Here is an 18595-nt window from a genome sequence, read left to right on the forward strand (position 1 = left end):
GCCAAACCCAGCTGGTTCAGGTCTTGAAATCTCCAGAGAACTGCATGTAAGGATGTCTGTTGCACACTCCAGAGCCTAGGTGGGCTCAGGTGGAAACAGTCCTAGTCCCAGACACAACCAGGACCCTTTTGAACTCAATAGGCTCCATTCCATCACTGTTTAGACTAAGTGCTCTTAATGAGGTTTGGGTTTTTGTTGGGTTTATTTTGGGGGAAGATAAGTTATTGCTTAATGAATCCTCTAAATGTTGGCCATTTAAGTTGTTGATTTTTTGCTAGTCTAAGTCATTCAAGCTAGTCAGGATATATCTTTGCACAAAGCTGTGAATATGTCCATGAGATGAGTCCTTAGAAATGGAATTCCAGGGTATGATGCATTCAAGTCTTTGGTCACTCTATCCCTCTGCTCTAGAAGCCAATCCCCTCTTGTCCCTCTGAGCCATGAAGCATCCCTTCCTCTGAGAGCCTTCAGTCCCTCCCCAGCACAGAAGTGCTTCTACCATCGGGTCCCTGTGCTCTGCTGTCTCCCTAGCCCAAGGAGTGGCTTGTGCCTCCTCCTCTGCAAAGAAGCCATTGGCTACTCAGGAACTAGCAAATAAGCAAATCGGCCCTTTATCTTTCCTTCCTTCCTTCCTCCCTTCCTTCCTTCCTTCCTTCCTTCCTTCCTTCCTTCCTTCCTTCCTTCCTCCCTTCCTTCCTTCCTTCCTTCCTTCCTCCCTCCCTTCCTTCCTTCCTTCCTTCCTTTTGGCAATTTAAAGCCTTTATTGTTTTAGAGCACACATTTTTTAAGTAATTATTTAAATTAATATGTTCGTAAAAGAAAAACTGAAAGAGGATAACAATAAAAATAGCTTGTAATCCTTGTCTAACTTGATTATTCTGAGACGACTGATTTAGAAACTGCTTTTTTCTCTCCTCTTAACTATATGTTGTAAGCTTTTTTTTTCTACGTGATTAGATAGTCTGAGAAAGCGTGATTTTATTGGCTGCCTAGTACTCATGGTATGGATGGACCATCATTTATTTAATCAGGCTCCTATTGTTGCACACTATTGAACTTTTAACCAATTTAGAGTTGCTTTGGTAGAGGAATTAACCGCAGCAACGGAATCCAAAGGGCTCTATAATTTACGTCAAAGGCAGAGGAAAAGCATACCTCTCCAAGCTGTTCTGCCACTGGAGGGACCAACAGTAACTTTGCTCAAAGCACTGGTGAGGACAAATGGTATTTTTGTTGTTTCTACCCCCAAGAAAGTCCTTGAAAGCCTGACCTTCCTGTGGCTGATGGCACTCTCACAGCTTGCACTGGCCCGCCAACTTTAACCCTCTCTTCTTCGGCAGAGGCTACATTTGGCAGCTCAGAGAAGCAGTCCATTGTAGGGCCATCTTTTTTCTCCTCCCCAGGCATACATGATGCTGGGATAGGCTAGCATTCATCATAGCCAATTCGTCAGCTCCATTCAGCAAATGTCTCTTCTGTTGCAACTGTGCTAAATGTTAGAAAACATTAAAAAAACAAAACTACAGACCTTGCACAAATTAACCTATGAGAAAACTGTAACTTGTAAGCATTTGGAAAGTTGGAACTTTCTACCTTTCTTACATTATTTTGTAAGAAACAATCATGTATATACCATGATCATAAGCATGGAAAATATATTATTGCGTTGGGGCTAGGCAAGGCTGGGAGTAAATACAAAAACATCAAAATATTAACATTGTTGCCTTTGAGCATTAAAAATGAATATTGCCTTTTCTTTCTTTATACTTTTATGCAAAGTTTTCAAATGTTTTCAGTGATCAGGGGGGAAATCAGCAAAACATTCACTTTTTAAACGATTCAATGTCTCGATAGGAACTCCATTCTGCTCACTGAAGCCTAGAAAGGAAAGCAAGTTTCAAGTCTTAGTCCTGATTGTCTTAGGAGCTCCCCTAGAACTAGAAACATCACTTCCCTCACCCTGACTTTCCAGAGCTGCATGTTCAAGAGGCTATGGCCACAACAGTAATAACAGCAAGCGATGTGTGATGGTCAGGGTGGGCCAGTCGCTTGATGGAGCTGAGTATCTACCCAGGCCTGTTGGGTCCCCCAGTGTAAGGGGCTCCTTCTTAGAGGATGAACACAGAACACTAAACCCATGCAGCAGGCTGAGCACTGGGCCCCAAGACACTGCCGTTTTAGTGATAAGCTTCCTAAATTGCCAAACGGTCTCAAAACTCAGTCATCTTGGGGACACAACCACCACACATCATAAAACAAACCTTTTTATCCGACCTTCTTCAATAATCTGCTGAAACAGAGGGGTTTCTACGGGGCAGTTCCTGTTGGGGCTCTGCTATGAGTTCATTGTAAGCAACTCTCCATAACCCACAGTGAGAAATTGGTCCGGTCAAAGAAATTCTGTAAAAGAAACCACCATCCTGGAACCAAGCTTCTGTCCTGACAATTGATCAACTTCAAAGGCAATTCTAAGGTTTTATTTTATTTCTTACTTCCTTCCATTTATGGTTGAATGGGCTATCTTATGCCCTTTCTTTAAATGTCAAAGTTCAGAGCACAGAGGCATCCTAACTTGGGGTACCAGGCAGCATATAAAAATGACATATTTTGGTGCTCTTTCAGTTTCACCCTTTGATCCCAATAGAGTTTCTACCTTTTAATTCTAAGCCCATTCCTCTCCCTCCCCCCCGCCCCCAACCCCCTTCCCATTTCTTTTTACCCCAGAGTCTTCTTGGGTGGTCTGCTCAATTTAGACCAGATGCATGTTATGGTCAGTGAAAAGGTCCGAATCCCAAAGACACCACCACCAGCTGGGGGACATCAGACAAGTTCCTTAACCTCTCCGAGGCTTGGGGTTTTTTCAGTCAGTAAATGAGTTTAATTATGGAGGTAAATGCACCTAGCAGAGTACTTTGCCTATAGTAGGTGCCCCATAAGTGTTTAGTTGTTTTCTTCTGTTGCTGCCTCTGTGCTCTCCGTGTTTGAAGAACCTTTTCCAACCAGAGGGACTTGCCTCCAATCAGAGCTTCCCATAGTTCTACCTTAGTTCAGACCAGGGGACAGGAAGTCTAATGAGGTTGATGCTTCCTCACTAAGCAAGCGAGTATACTGGCCTCACCCTTCCTCAGTCCTGGCTGCTCCCCAGCCTCACAGCAGGGCAGCAGGAAGCCTGGCCTTCAGGAAGACGCATGGCCATGGCTCCTTTCAGAATTCTTGGGTTTGCATTGCCTGAGCAGCCCTCTGGAAATTTGAGCATTTTGTTCCAAATGCAGAAGAACGTGCAGTAGAAATCTAAGCAACTCAGCACCCTGACTTGCTTTGGAAAATGCAGGATTTACTATCTCATCAGGGCACATGGAGCTGGGAAGCCCCATGCTACAGTCAGTCTCTATAAACCAGGATTATTTGCCCAAGAGATTCTCAAACTGTGGGTCATGGTGATTACCTGGAGGGGTTGTTAAAACAGCTCCAGGAGTTGTGGTTGGGTATACCTAGGGTGGAGCCTGAGAATTTGCATTTCTAACAGTCTCCCAGATGATGCTAATGCTGCAGATCCTGGAACCCAACTATGGGAACCCCTGAGTTAGCTCATTATTGTTCCCATTATTGTTCTCTCCCTTCTTAGCCATTAACTTTCCATAGGGCTTCATTAACTCTTTCATGTCCAAGGCTTCCACTGTCAAGGAGAAGTCTTAGGAATATGATTTTCATTTGAAGGCCTGGGGACTGATACCCAAAGGTCAGATGCCATCCGAGCCTCAGCCTGCCAGTTCACCACCTTGAGCCCTGGGAGTCACAGCCAGGTACCTCCATGCAGCCCCGGGTGGATTCCTCCTAAGCTGCTCTCAGATGTGAAACTGCTGAACTCTCCCAGCAAATGTGTGTGTGTGTGTGTGTGTGTGTGTGTGTGTGTAAGGGGGGAGGGGGTATGAACGTTAGCTTCCTCCAAACTTAAAACTTGAATAATACCTTTGCAGGGGACACTGGTGAGAGGTTGAACATAGAATTCTTTTGCTGTATAGACTCTGGGCAAAATTCCGCTTGGAATGGATTTATTTTTATTTAATTACTTGATCCAGTTCAGTGTGTGTGAAAAGCACGGATTTTTTTTTTCTGGGACATCTTTTTTGTTCTGTATTGATCTATTATTACTTTTTCCTACAAGAATAATGCTCTTCCACCCCCTCCCAACCCCCGAGCCCTGCACTCACACTGCCTTCCCAGCCCCTGGCACACGCGGTGCCGCGGAAGCTGGGAAATGCGCCCCGAGCGCCTGCGGGCCGTGGACCTGGCGGCCCCGGGCAGCTCGCCCGCCCCGCGTCGCCCGCCCGCGCCCCGGCCACCTCCGCGGCTCCTTTGTTAGGGACGCCCGCGCCGAGCGGCGTTTGCCGGCCCCCCGGGAGCGCGCGGGCCCCGCTCCTGACTTCTTAGAGCCCCCTAAGGACTTGTCAGCAGAGAGGCTCCAGCAGAGAGGCTAAATTACGCCCCTGGGGACTTTTTAAGGAAAATCCTAAATTTCATTTAGGCTGCTCGTGGGACACGCGATTGCACAGCCGGCGGAGGCGCGCCTCTCCGCGCCGGCTCTGTGCACCCCAGGCTGCGGGAACCCCGTCCCTCTCGGCCGGCCCTCCCGGGGTCTGGTGGACGCCGCTCTCCCTCCCCTCTAGGGTCCCCACCGCCCCGCACCGTCTCCTCCCGCTCCCAGCCCTTCCGTTTCTTTCCACGGCCTTCCCCGCCCCACCCCCTGCCGCCTCCCTCCCCTCGCTCGGGCTGGAAGGAAAGTCGGTAATAAGAAACCAGTTCGGTGTCAGTGGGAGAGAGGGGGGCGATCACCCCAGAGATACACGGCCATGGAGAGAGAACTCATTTTGTGTAAAGAGGGCCTCGAGTCGCCAGGGAATTCCTGGATTGTCTCAGGCTGTCGTGTGTGATGTCCATCACGCCGTGCGAACACCATCTGCTCGGTATTATGCTCGCAGTTGCCAGGCTACCTGCTGTAGCAGTAACACTTGACTGCCTGGCTCCGCTCGCCGCGTCGGCCGCGCGGGCGGCGGTGGGGGAGGGACGGGCCTGATTAAGCCATCTGCGGGCGGCGGGCGGGGCAGCGGCGGGCGGCGGGCCGGCTTGCGCACCGGGCTGACACCACCATCTGCTGGGCCATCGGAAGAACAGCAGCTGCGCCTTGTGTGTCGTCGTCGTCCGTCCCCCCCCCGTCCCCCCCCCCCCCCCCCCCCCCCGCCTTCCAGGACCGCCTGGAAAAGGCTGAAGCCCTGGGCGTCCATCCTCAAGCCAGTTCGCCACCAAGTGCCATCGTCCCAGTCGCATCGGCCTTTTGTGAGCCCCGGGCTCAGGAGCCAGCAGTCTTTGGCTCACCGCCAGCCGCCCTGGCCCCGCTCACCCAAACACGAGGCGTGTTCTTGAAAACACTTCAGAGGAAGAAAGCTTCCCTGCGCACAGGTTTATAAATAAACAGCTGGCTGCTCTTGGGAGATATTTTTACCACAGCTGTCTTTTGAAGGAGAAAACTGCCTCTTCGGGAGAGGTGGGGTGTGTTTTTTTACACCTCCTACCTCTCCCCGGCCCTTAGAAAATAGCTAAGATCTTTTCCCTGCGGGAGAAAAGATACGGAAAACAGCTTCACTGGTTTTTATTGTCCCCCCCCCCCACCCCCCTTATTTTACGGAAGAGTGAAAGGTTTGGGGAGTAATGAAGATCAATGTCACCATTTGGATTGCTGGCAGGGAGAGACTGAATGAGGGAGGTCGTTTGGTGGGGGATGGGGTGGAGAGCAAGCCCGTAATTAAAACTAAAAATACTGCATCATTTGGCTTCAAGGCATGACAGTCCTGGTGGGGAAAGCTCTGCCTGGTTTTCTCTAACTGGGCACACACTGTGTGTCCACCTTAGAAACAAGAGCGGTGTCATGAAGTCCTGAAATGTGACAGGCGATTGCTCACCAAGCCCTCTTAGCCTGGAGGTTAAAAGCCACCATGTAATATGAAACAGTTAATGGCCTCAGCCAGCTCACTGTGTAAGGTGAGTCACTTGGTGAGTCTTCACGCTCTGCAATACACACCTGAGTCTGGCCAGCCACTGAATGCAGCAGAGCTGGTTGGGAGAGTCTTAAAGGTGTAATTACCTAGATCCACAAGGCTCCATTGGGAAGGCAAGCCTTTAAAAATGCAGATAGCCCTCCTGCCTCTCGGTCTTCAAGCCTTCAGCGAGAAACCTGAAGACAAAATTTGGGGGAGGGAATCATTTAGGGAAATATATAATCCTGGGGAGTAATAACCTAACTATTCTTTTGAAAAGGGTTTTTTTCCCCACTCTGCTTTTTAGAAAAAACAAATTTTTTATTGATTGATTTTTAGTGAGAGAGAGAAACATCAGTTTGTTGTTGCACTTATTTATGCATTCATTGGTTGCTTCTTGTATGTGCCCTGACCCGGGGATCAAACCCACAACCTTGGCATGTCCAGATGATGCTCTAACCAACTGTGGCCAGGGCCCCCACTGTGCTTCCGAAGTATGTATTTTTGGCACAGGGAGACAGGGGCCAAAAGTAGTTGGATGTATCAGCGTCATCCTCACCGTGGCTAGGTTGAGAAAGCAACAAGTCACTACGTACCACTTCTGAGCATGCGCCCCAGCTTCCCGGGCAGGTCACAGGACAAGAATATCTCAAAGTGCGCAAAAATAAACAGGGCCTGCCCAGACCAGCCCTCTCATAAAATCAAGCTGAAGAAAACTTTATCTTCCCTTGGGTCTCATTTTCTTGCCAACTCTCTCCTCTTTATCAAAACTGGGAAATAAATATAGTGAAATACACAGGGGGGAGTGGGGGTAAGCCCCATATATCTGTATTTTTGCTGATTGGTTAACTGTCCTTCAGTGTGAATTTGTTTAAGTGTTAAGTAGTCATTTAGCCCTTTGTTTCTAAAGGTGAGAAGAAATAGCTTTAGCTACGGGAAGGGCTTGGAAAGCAGGTAGTAAACATTGGGAGCAAAGGAAAGTCAAATATCTTGGTCCCTTCAGGAGTCAAGTAAACCGGTAGCGTGAAGGTTCCTGGCATTTTTAGTATAAGGTCTTTTTAACATAGAGTCGCATCGTCCTCTGCCTAATCATTGTCTGTGTACAGACAAAATACAGAAAGGCAAATTTTATTAACTTCAGCCGTGACACTTGCATTCAAACAATAGAACACAGGACGCTTCTGGGAGACACACTGTTTTGTCTGCAGGCAGCTCTTAAGTGCACGCGTGGCAGCGTGGACCTGTGGCCTGGGAAAGGCCTGTGCTAGTGGAAACAATATGCCCTTAGACTCAGGAGCAGTGTTCTGGTTCTGCTGGTTCTGTTTCTTCCATTGATTAACTGTGTGACCTGGGCCACTGCACTAACTAACCAGAGATTCCTGGGTTCTTATTTCCCAGGTGAGTGGAGTAATGGAGTTTTGTTTTATTTTGTTTTGTTGGTTGTTTGGGTGGTAGAGTCGGGATTAATTACTAGAAACCTGAATGAACTGAAAGGAACATTTCTGCGGAACGTTCAGACAATACTTGCCATTCCCAGGTGTGCCTGGTAGAATGAACAGGAAAGGCAGTGTCTGCAAACTGAATGTTTTGGTCTTACACCGACACTTCCAGTGAGCATTTTCCCCACTCGTCTACACTGTCAGCTGTTACAGACTTCCCCACTCAGCACTATCTCAAGTAGTAGCTTGCACTGTGTGTGAATAGGTCTCTACCACTTTACTTCCTATCCCTTAAGGATCAATGCTCAAAAGTTGCCATCATTTGAATGACCGGCACATAATTATAGATACCCAATTCAAACCCCCCCCCCCCGCCTTTAAATTATCCCAGACATGTGAGACTCATCTGTTTTTGAAGATGCTGGGAGATTATGTGTCTTTGGGCAGTGTGACAGGTTTCCACTTCTCACCATGGACAACTCTCACTAACAGGATTTTTTTTTTTTACATTTATCGAAGCTTTCAGATGTCACAATTATAGTTGGCCCTTGAGCAACACAAATTTGAACCGCACGGGTCCACTTATACACAGTTTATTTTCTTTTTTTTCTTTATTGATTAAGATATTATATATGTGTCCTTATCCCCCCCCCCATTGCCCTCCTACCCTCCCACTCATACCCTCACCCCCCTGGGGTCTGGGTCCATTGGTTATGCTTAGTTGATCTCTCCCCTTTCCCCCCACCCTCCCCTGCCTTCCCTCTGAGGTTTGACAGTTTGATCGATGCTTCTCTGTCTCTGGATCTGTTTTTGTTCATCAGTTTATGTTGTTCATTATATTCCACAAATGAGTGAGATCATGTGATATTTATCTTTTTCTGACTGACTTATTTCACTTAGCATAATGCTCTCCAGGTCCATCCATGCTGTTGCAAATGGTAGGAGTTCCTTCCTTTTTACAGCAGTGTAGTATTCCATTGTGTAGATGTACCACAGTTTTCTAATCCACTCATCTGCTGATGGGCACTTAGGCTGTTTCCAAATCTTAGCTATGGTGAATTGTGCTGCTATGAACATAGGGGTGCATATATCCTTTCTGATTGGTGTTTCTGGTTTCTTGAGATATATTCCTAGAAGTGGGATCACAGGGTCAAATGGCAGTTCCATTTTTAGTTTTCTGAGGAAACTCCATACTGTCTTCCACAGTGGCTGCACCAGTCTGCATTCGCACCAGCAGTGAAGGGGGGGTTCCTTTTTCTCCACATCCTCTCCAGCACTTGTCGTTTGTTGATTTGTTGATGATAGCCATTCTGACAGGTGTGAGATGGTACCTCATTGTCGTTTTGATTTGCATCGCTCAGATGATTAGTGACTTTGAGCATGTTTTCATATGTCTCTTGGCCTTCTGGATGTCCTCTTTCGAAAAGTATCTATTTAGGTCCGTTGCCCATTTTTTAATTGGGTTGTTTATCTTCCTTTTGTTAAGTTATACACAGGTTATTTTCAATGAATATACAGTTGGCCTTCTGTGTCCCAGATTTTGTATCTGCCGATTCAGCCAACTGCGGGTAGAAAACAGTATTTTCAGTGCACAGTTGGGAATTTGTGGATATGGAGGGCCAACAGTACGCATTGATCTACACCATTTAGATAAGGGACTTGAGCAGCCACGGATTCAGTATCCATGAGAGGGCCTAGAACCAATTCCCCATGCCTTCTGAGGGAGGACTATAAAGTTTTGGGGGAGTCAGTAATTATACGTGGATTTTCAACTGCACAGGGGTCAGCATCCCAACCCCACGTTGTTCAGGGCTCGTCTGTGATCAGAATTCCACCAAATAGCAGATCTGTCAACTAGTAAATGACAGCAAACAAGAAGTTCGTTTTGGCCAGGTAGGCAGTAAGGAGTAAGAGGTAAACTCAGGCTGTCTCCTTCAAGACCTAAGGTAGGCCCCGCCTAACGGTTTGTTTCCTTTCCTTTGGAGAAACAGAATGTTAGCTGGAAACCCAGTCCTTGTCCCTTAGTCAGTCCCGTCCAAAACAGATGGGACTTGGTCTCAGATCCCCAGAGCCATGCTCTGTGACTGTGCCCCTGGAACCTCTCCAGCTCCACTGTGATAAGGCCACCTCTGCGGTCTACTGTATTGTTTGTATCAAAACATAATGTGGGCCACTCGGGACCCCTTGGGTCAGAGCCCCTGCCCACTGCCCTCCCCCACGCTTCCCTTCAAATGTGCAATCACTGAATCGGCCTCTCTGTCCTCCTAGGAGCAGCACCCAGTTGGGCTTCCCCGGACCACGGGCCCCATGCAGTCCTCCGTGCCCCCAGGCTCAGGTGGCATGGTCTCCGGCGCCAGCCCCTCGGGTCCGGGCTTCCTGGGCAGCCAGCCCCAGGCGGCCATCATGAAGCAGATGCTCATTGATCAGCGGGCCCAGTTGATGGAGCAGCAGAAGCAACAGTTCCTGCGGGAGCAAAGGCAGCAGCAGCAGCAGCAGCAGCAGCAGCAGCAGCAGCAGATCCTTGCTGAGCAGGTAACGTGCCCGTGGTGTCCGAGCAAGCGTCTATTCAGCCCCTGGGGCCCGGGAGGGAGGTACGGGCAGGTCCTTCTCCGGGATGTTCACAGTCTCCCGGGTTCACAGGAGAACCTGCAGAATTTAGACCCTTCCGTTAGTTAGACCTTTCCTTAGAGGAAATTAGTTTGTTCTGAAAAGAGAGGCTTCAGCTACCCATTTGAAAGCGCATTTGCCAGAGATGTGTCTTCCATTGGAGTCTGACTCCTTTTCTTTGGGTTTCTGATGCAGGGGTTGGTATAATCAGCATGCAGGTGGGAGGGCTGGCTCCCATTCTTCACAAGCTCTAATATTTCTAGCAATAGGAAAAAGAAAAAGAATTCAGAGAACCTTGTCTCTTAAAAGAAAGTGTGGGGAGGAGGGATTGAATCGGTCATGAACAATGGAACAGGAACAATAGCGGAATGAAAGGGCCCACGGAACTACCTGGAAGCCTGAACTTGAGGTCACAGAAAGGGGGCAGATTTAAGAAAACTCCCAACAGCTTTGAAAACAGCTCGAGGAATCTTTAAGTTCAAGGCAGGCCTGACACAAAGCTTTTCCTTCGGCATCTTTGTCCACCTTCCCCATGTGACTCCTCCAGCTCTGAAGGAGAGCCTTCCCTGTGGGCTGCTCCTGTCTGCTTCAGCGTGGTTCTTTGCGGGGGGTGAGGCCGGGGGGGGGGGGGGCTTGTTTTTGGAGATGCTCAAGCCTAATTTAGTACTATCCCAGGAAAGGCCTTCCACAAGAGATCCTTAGATGGCTCCTATGAGGTCTATACAGGGCATCCCACTTTTTTTTTTTAATCCTCACACAAGGATATATTTTCCATTGAGTTTTTAGAGAGAGTGGGAGGGAGGTGAGGGAGAGAGAGAACCATCGATGTGAGAGAGACACTTCAATTGGTTGCCTCCTGCACACGCCTATACTGGGGCTGGGGAACCTGCAACCAAGGTATGTGCCCTTGACTGGGAACCGAACCCCTGACCTGACGCTCACGGGTCTGAGAGCTGACGCTCTAACCACTGAGCAACCATCCAGGGCAGGGCATCTCACTTTTATTATAGGAGATGTGAAGTTGTCATCTAAGGCTCAAGGCCCAACAGAGCTCTGCCTCAGAGTGACCCTTCTGGAATGTTCCTAATAAGATAAGAATTGTGGAAATTTATCAAGCATCCTCCACCACCTACTGTGTAGGACACAGACATGTTAAGATCTCTACTAACCAAGAGCAGCAGTTCAAAGAAATACCCGTCATCCCCAAATAGAAAAATTGTACTGTCGAGCACAGTTCACCTAGGTTCCATTTTTTTGCTTTTGTTCCTGAACAGCTGTGTAATTATCTCCCTTTTCAGCAAGGTCAGTCAGCCGCCTGGCAGCTCTTGTACAAACAAACCTCTATCCCTCTCACCCTGCAGAAGGTGTGTGACAGGGAACCGTGCGAATGTCTCTCAGGCAGTGATAAATGGAGCTGCTCAGGGGAAGCTGGGCTTTGTAAATCCTCTCCCCAGCCAATCCCAGAAAGTTTCAGGTGTGCCTGATACTTTGAGTGATGGCTTTCAATATGTGTGCTGTGACCATGCAGAGCTCGGCTGTGCCAGCCCAGGGGTGTGCCCACCTGCTGAGGTCAGCCAACCCTGGAAACGGGGAGGAGGCAGAGGAATAGGAGAAGAGAGGCCACAGGGTGACACCCACAGACTAGGAGGTGAGAGTGTAGGGCAGTGGTTTTCAACCTTCTGGCCCTTTAAATACAGTTCCTCACGTTGTGACCCAACCATAAAATTATTTTCATTGCTACTTCATAACTGTAATGTTGCTACTGTTATGAATCGTAATGTAAATATCTGATATGCAGGATGGTCGTAGGCGACCCCTGTGAAAGGGTTGTTCAACCGCCAAAGGGGTCTCGACCCACAGGTTGAGAACCGCTGATGTAGGGTTCACCCAGGACATGGAGAGATACGAGGCTCCTTGGAAAAGACAAGGAAATGAGAATTAAAAAATGAGGGTAATTCCTTGCTGATTGTGTGGACCAAGAGATGATGAGGCACTCAAGGTCAGAAAGTGTCCAGTCTTTGGCCTGTGGCAGGGTTTCATCTGCCAGGGTAGGTTTTAATAAGTTCCCAGCCTTCCTCGTGTTGCTCCTTTAAGGACTGCATGGGATAATGTGTGTAAAAGTCTTCGGAAACTACACAAATGTACATGGGGACCTGGCACATGACCCTGATGTCACAGAAGAGCCGCACATGCCAGCCATCCTGTGGGACTGGCCCAGAAATGAAACCGAGAAAAAACTCAGGGCACTGTGGCACCTTACCTGCACCTGCAGGCCGTGCTTCTCGATGCAGGCTGTCTCGGGGTCTGCAAGGGGTGGGCCGTCAGCTTTGTGTTTTGAAAGTGAATGTTGCCATATCCAGGCCAAGATGTTTTTCTCAGTCTTTGCTGCAGCCAAGTGTCCCTAATACTTTCCATTTTGTAAACAGCATATTGGGGACACCTGGCTTTCCTATAAGGACAGGTGATGGGAAACAGAAGGACTTGCAGTCTTGCTTATCATGGAGAACTTTAAAATCATTCTCAGTGGCCTCGCTGTTTTGGCTCAGTGGGTAGAGCATTGGCCTATGGACTGAACGGTCCCGGGTTCAATTCTGGTCAAGGGCGTGCGCCTGGGTTGCGGGCTTGATCCCCAGTAGGGGGCCTGCAGGAGGCAGCCAATCAATGATTCTCTCTCATCATTGATGTTTCTATCTCTCTCTCCCTCTCCCTTCCTTTCTGAAATCAATAAAAATGTATTTTTTAAAAATCATTCTCAGTGGACTTAGAAATCAGAACAGAGCAGATTGAAAGCAGAGATGGAGTGACATTAAATGCCCTCCTCTCAGAGCGTGCAGGCCGTGTTGCCATTCCTGCATTCCCGAAAGTTCCACAGAACCTAGAATTTTCTATCTGAAAGAAACATTAGAGATCATCGAGTGACTTCATTTTACGTTTAAGGAAACAGCAACCCGGGAGCTGAGGTAACTTATCTGAGATCACAGGGTTAGAGAGAGGCGGAGCTGAGATTGGAGCCCCGCCCCATCCCAGCACAGGCTACCCCACTGTGTATCGGGTTGTAAGTAGGACAGTAAGTGGGGAATTTGGCTGAGGAGAAGCTTTTATGAGCTCATCTTACTTTCAAGAATGCCCTTATTTTGCTGCCTAAAAGATTAGCACAGTTGCTGTCTACACAATTAATTAATTTTAACAGTTTGTGCCAAACACCAAGGTAGGCACCACAGGACGGGGTACACAGGGCAGAGGCTGTTCTTTCCTTTGGTTGCCAGGGTGCTGTCTGGCCGTGTTGAGAAACGAGAAAAAGGAATGACAGAGCTGCCCAGGAAGAAAAACAAGAGAAAAAATAGAAATAAACACGTGTTAAGAAGTAGTCAGTGTGCGTTGTTTTTATAATGAACACGCTACAGAGCAGGGCCGTAGCTGTATGTTCTTTGTAGCCCTTCAGATGAAAGGTGCCGAGTGAATATTAGCTGCAGAAGGTGGTTAAATGACATGCCGAGGTCACGCAGCTACTTGACGGCAGGCTGAGAACTAAGACCCCTCTCTCTGCTCCCTCCACCTCTTATTTTCTCTCCCTTTTCACATACAGCATGGTAATGATCGTAGTGGCCTTGCCAGAATATGGGTAATAGCGTGGGCAAAGCAGGCTCCAGTGAGTGGAAGAAGACAGACTAGCACTAGCACGCAAGCCTCTTGGCTCTGGAGCCCCACATGGTTTCCTCGAGGCAGTGAATGCTGGGTAGTTGACTTGTGGGGATGGATTTTACAGGCAGGGTGGCCTCGTGGGAATAAGATTAGCCTTGTTCATAGCCCCTAAGAATCCCATCTTCCAAGCCCCGCAGCGTCTATTTAGGTCATTCAAAATGAGTCGCTTGTCCCTTTGAGCTCGGTCCCCACACAGCTAAGGAAACCCCGCAGGCTGATGATGGAAAGTCAAAGCCGCTTGGCTCACGTGCCTCGTGAGCCAGCACGTCCACACAAGAGGCACAGACAAGGGTGTTCACAGCAGCGGTATTTGGGACAGCCCCAAACTGGAGCTGCCCTAAATGACCATCGGTAGGAGAACAGGTAAATTCATTGTCATGTTAATAGGATGGACCACTTCTCAACTGTGAGAATGAATAGACCACAGCTACATGCATCCCATGCCTGAATCTCCCAAATGTAATGACCACAAGAAACCAGGCACCAAAGCCAGACACAAATACATTGTATATGTAAATCCATAAAACCAAGTACAAAAGCAGACATAACTGATCTGAGTTGTCAGGTTCGGGCAGGGGTTCCCCGGGGTCAGATGAAGGGTAATGACCGGCAAGCCCCATATCCCGGCAGTGTTTTGTGTCTTGATCTAGATCAGTGGTTCTCAACCTGTGGGTTGCGACCTCTTTGCCGGTCGAACGACACTTTCACAGGGGTCGCCTAAGATCATCGGAAAACACATATATAATTACATATTGTTTTTGTGATTAATCACTGTGCTTTAATTATATTCAATTTGTAACAATGAAAATACATCCTGCATATCAGATATTTATATTACGATTCATAACAGTAGCAAAATTACAGTTATGAAGTAGCAATGAAAATAATTTTATGGTTGGGGGTCACCACAACATGAGGAACTGTATTAAAGGGTCGTGGCATTAGGAAGGTTGAGTACCACTGATCTAGATGCTGGTTACCAGGAGTGTGTTCATTTGTGAAAACTCACCAAACTGTACACATCTGCTTTCTGCACTTGCCTGTACGCATGTTATTCTTCAAGACAAAGTTTAGTTTTGGAAAGAACCCTGCCTTCCTCAGAACAGCAGGCTATTTAATGGTGTGCTCTGTCCCCACCTCACCTCCACCCTTCTTGTCCTGTGTTCCAGCAGCTGCAGCAGTCACATGTACCCCGGCAGCACCTCCAGCCTCAGCGGAATCCATACCCTGTGCAGCAGGTCAATCAGTTTCAAGGTGAGGCCCGCGTAGCCAGTAACATTGCCTTGTGGGCTATGTTTGTGTCAGGTAATATTACAAACTAGCGGCCTGGTGCACGGATTCATGCACATTGAATGGAAATTAATTAGAAGAAAGATTTTAGAGGCCGGGGAGGGACCTCGGGAGGTTGTCTCCAGGGTGTGTCTGGCCCATCTCGCCCAGTCCCAATCAGCCAGACCCCAGCAGCAAGCTAACCTACTGGTCAGCATATCAGCCCCCTGCCAGTCAGTGCACGTCATAGCAACTGGTCAAATGGTCGAATGCACAGTCGGACACTTAGCATATTAGGCTTTTATTATATTGGATATTTAAGAACTGAGAATACCAACCAATCAAAAGCATTCTGGAGACCCCTTGCTGTTCCAGGCAACCTTGTGGTCACTGGGCTCCAGAGAGATCCTGGTGGGCTCAGGGAGGGGTCAGGGTGGCTGGGGGGGGGCTGAAGCATCTGTTCTTTGCCAAAGGTACAAGAAGTATTTCAATAGTTCAACAACCAGTAAGAACATACTGGTGCCTGTTGGCCCAATATTGGCTTTGTTAATGTCCAGGTCATCATCTCAGTGACCACAGTGGGGGAAATCTTGTACCACATTTTTCTTTGCTAATTTCAGCAGGTCAGCTGGCCAAAGCCCTCACCTCCGGCAGCCGAAGTAGAAGATTCAGGCTTGCAGCAACCACTAATCGCTACTGCATATAGAAATAAATATTGCCTTGAGGATAGTTGGACCATCTTGATCCTGCTGCCCTTTGCAGAAATCCCAAATCTTGGCCCCCTTAGCAATGGGTGTACCATATGCCATTGTTTCACAAAGTAGAAGGTCTACTCAAGTTTCATCCTTTCCATGTCCAATAAAGAGAGCCCCTGAGGTTCTTGTGTGGGGTGGAGGATGAGCCTGAGGACCCTCCCCAGTCTACCCACGGGAGTTTTTAGGGGGTTCCAGGAGTCCCCTAACAGTAGAAACCCTAATCGCCATCCCCTTCCCTTTTCGTGGGACCTAGATCAATGCGTCCTAACATCTCACGGGTTACCCATCCCTTTGTGAATCTGTCAGGAGCTATGAAACCCCTTGCACAGAAATATGCTCATACAAAAATATATACGGCCTTCAAGTAGCATTTCACAAGTGTTACTGCCCTTCATGGACTGTGGGTGAAAAATTCGTGATCTAGGCTAACATTTTTCAGTCTTTGGATTGCAACACACAAACAGGTTGTGAAGACAATTGAACGAGCCACAACCAACATTTTTTCAATGCGATATAATAGAGAAGAAACTGTCAGGGGGTATCATCCTAAGGGAACCGTTTGTTCCTGTTATAAGACCACCCGTGTATGTTCTGGGTCATGCACTGTGAGGTGTGGGTTAGAGAAAAGCCGCCGACGCTCACAGCCAGAGCCCGTGAAGAGGGCCTGTGAGCATGCTGACCGGAGTAGCTGCCATTCCCTCCACTGGACACAGGGAAGGGCGAGAGGGCCTGGGCTGTGCACAGGTGTTCTATGCACTAAATTAGTGCCAGAATTCTTTGAAGAATTGCTTCTCACTTGGTCCTGGGTGGGAAGGAGTGGAAAATAGTTATGGATACATGGGTAGTCTTTGGTGCAGACACAGGCCCTCCTCTATCCCTGTAGTTCTCACAGTTCCCCTGCATCAGAATCCCCAGCAGAGCTTGTTAAAACACAGACAGCCCACCACCCACTCAGAGTTCCTCATTTGGGAGGCCTGCAGTGGGACCTGAGAATTTACATTTTAACAAGTTCCCAGGAGTTGCTGCTGCTGGCTGGAGGACCATACTGTGAGAACTGGAGCTTTATATTATGAACTTATTAAAAACATTAAATTGGGTAAACCTGGCATCATGTCCATTGGGTTTTCTAGGTTCATAACTCATTATTTTTTGGAATGAAGTGACCCACCCAAAGTTAACCATCCCTGTCTATTGGAAATTATTCTGAATGCTTTGGTTCCAATTTAAAAGTTCTACTTCTTGAATTTTTCTAAAACCTCAAAGCATAGGTAATCAACCTAAAAATTCAGCTACTCTTAAGTTAAACAACCCAGTGGATTCTTGATATATATACTAGGGGCCCGGTGCACGAAATTCATGCACTGGGTGTGTGTGGGGGGGAGTGTCCCTCAGCCCAGCCTGCCCCCTCTCACATACTGGGAGCCCTCAGCCGTTGACCCCCATCACCCTCCAATCGCAGGATCGGCCCCTTGCCCAGGCCTGACGCCTCTGGCCTAGGCGTCCGGCCCGGGCAGCGGGGACCCGCAGCTGCAGCGGCCCCACGATCGTGGGCTTCGCTTTAGGCCCAGGCAAGGGACCCCTAACTCCTGGGACTGCCAGCTTCAACCGTGCCCGGCTCCCATCGCTGGCTCCACCCCTACTTCCTGCTATCACTGGCCAGGGCGGAAAAGGCACCTGATTCTCCGATCATGGCTGGGGGGCAGGGCAAAGGCGGCCGCAGGGCCGCCTTTGCCCTGCCCCCCAGCTCTTAGCTCCCCCCTGGGTTTCCGATCACTGTCAGTGGCAGGGGGCTTCTTCCTGCTTTCCCTTTCGCCTCCCTGCATTGTGCCTACATATGCAAATTAACCGCCATCTTGTTGGCAGTTAACTGCCAATCTTAGTTGGCAGTTAACTGCCGATCTTAGTTGGCAGTTAATTTGCATATAGCCCTGATTAGCCAATGAAAAGGGTAGCTCGTACGCCAATTACCATTTTTCTCTTTTATTAGTGTTGATATCTTCAGTATTCTCATGTATGTACTCACACCCTAGATATCATAATATTATATATCTTGGAAAATAACAAATTGGTAGATAAGAAATATTGTCCTAGGAGAGAAATTCTGCGTGAGAACCTACACATCTCAAAGGTTTTAATAACTATCTTTCTCTTATTGAGTTCTGTGTCTCTGGGCAATGTTACATGATATGAGGAAATGTTTATTCTTCACAAATACAGGCATCTTGTGAGTGAACATAGAAGATAGACCTTTTAGGAAAAAATGTCATATTATCCTTTCTATTAGAATATGGAAGGTTGTCTTTGACATCATGATGTTAACCAGTAGACAAGAAAATTAATTTGATTATAGTGTCTCACAGTATGATTTGTTTTAAACAAAAAAGAAGAAGAAAAAGTAGTAATCAGATAAAGGCAAGTTAATTCTTTGTATGCACCTGATTTTTTTTTTCTATATGTATAGGTAAAATTAATGAAGGCATAAAACTAGATTAATAAAATGCTTTTTTATTTTCTTGAAAATATGGTGCTGATTGCTGATTTTAAAATGCCCTTTTTTTCCATAAGAATTACACTTAGATAGTGTAGCCACTTCCACTAAGTAAAAATAAAGGTTCGCTTGGGTTAATCTTTTAATACCTCTTAAAAAGCATTGCAGCACTTCTGCCCACTTAATAAAGGAACCTATTTCTAATTCAAAAACTTAGTCCAGACAATATCCAGTCCCTCAACATGTCCATTATAAACATACAACAAAAATTTCCAAAATAGTAAAGTCTTGTTATCTATTTCC

At 47.6% G+C, this 18595-nt stretch overlaps 1 protein-coding gene across 2 annotated transcripts in view; it reads left to right on the top strand.

Moving 5' to 3' along the window:
• The window catches only part of MAML3 (mastermind like transcriptional coactivator 3), a 389550-nt gene that overhangs the window by 365801 nt on the left and 5154 nt on the right, over window positions 1–18595 (top strand). The window contains exons 3-4 of one of the 2 annotated variants that reach the window (XM_059697995.1): window positions 9740–10003; window positions 14950–15034. In XM_059697995.1, coding sequence (XP_059553978.1) covers window positions 9740–10003; window positions 14950–15034 — 349 coding nt within the window. The remainder of the gene's footprint in view (window positions 1–9739; window positions 10004–14949; window positions 15035–18595) is intronic. The other variant, XM_059697996.1, reaches the window with a different exon arrangement.

The sequence above is a fragment of the Myotis daubentonii genome, chromosome 5 (assembly GCF_963259705.1).
Source record: "Myotis daubentonii chromosome 5, mMyoDau2.1, whole genome shotgun sequence".
Classification (NCBI taxonomy): domain Eukaryota; kingdom Metazoa; phylum Chordata; class Mammalia; order Chiroptera; family Vespertilionidae; genus Myotis; species Myotis daubentonii.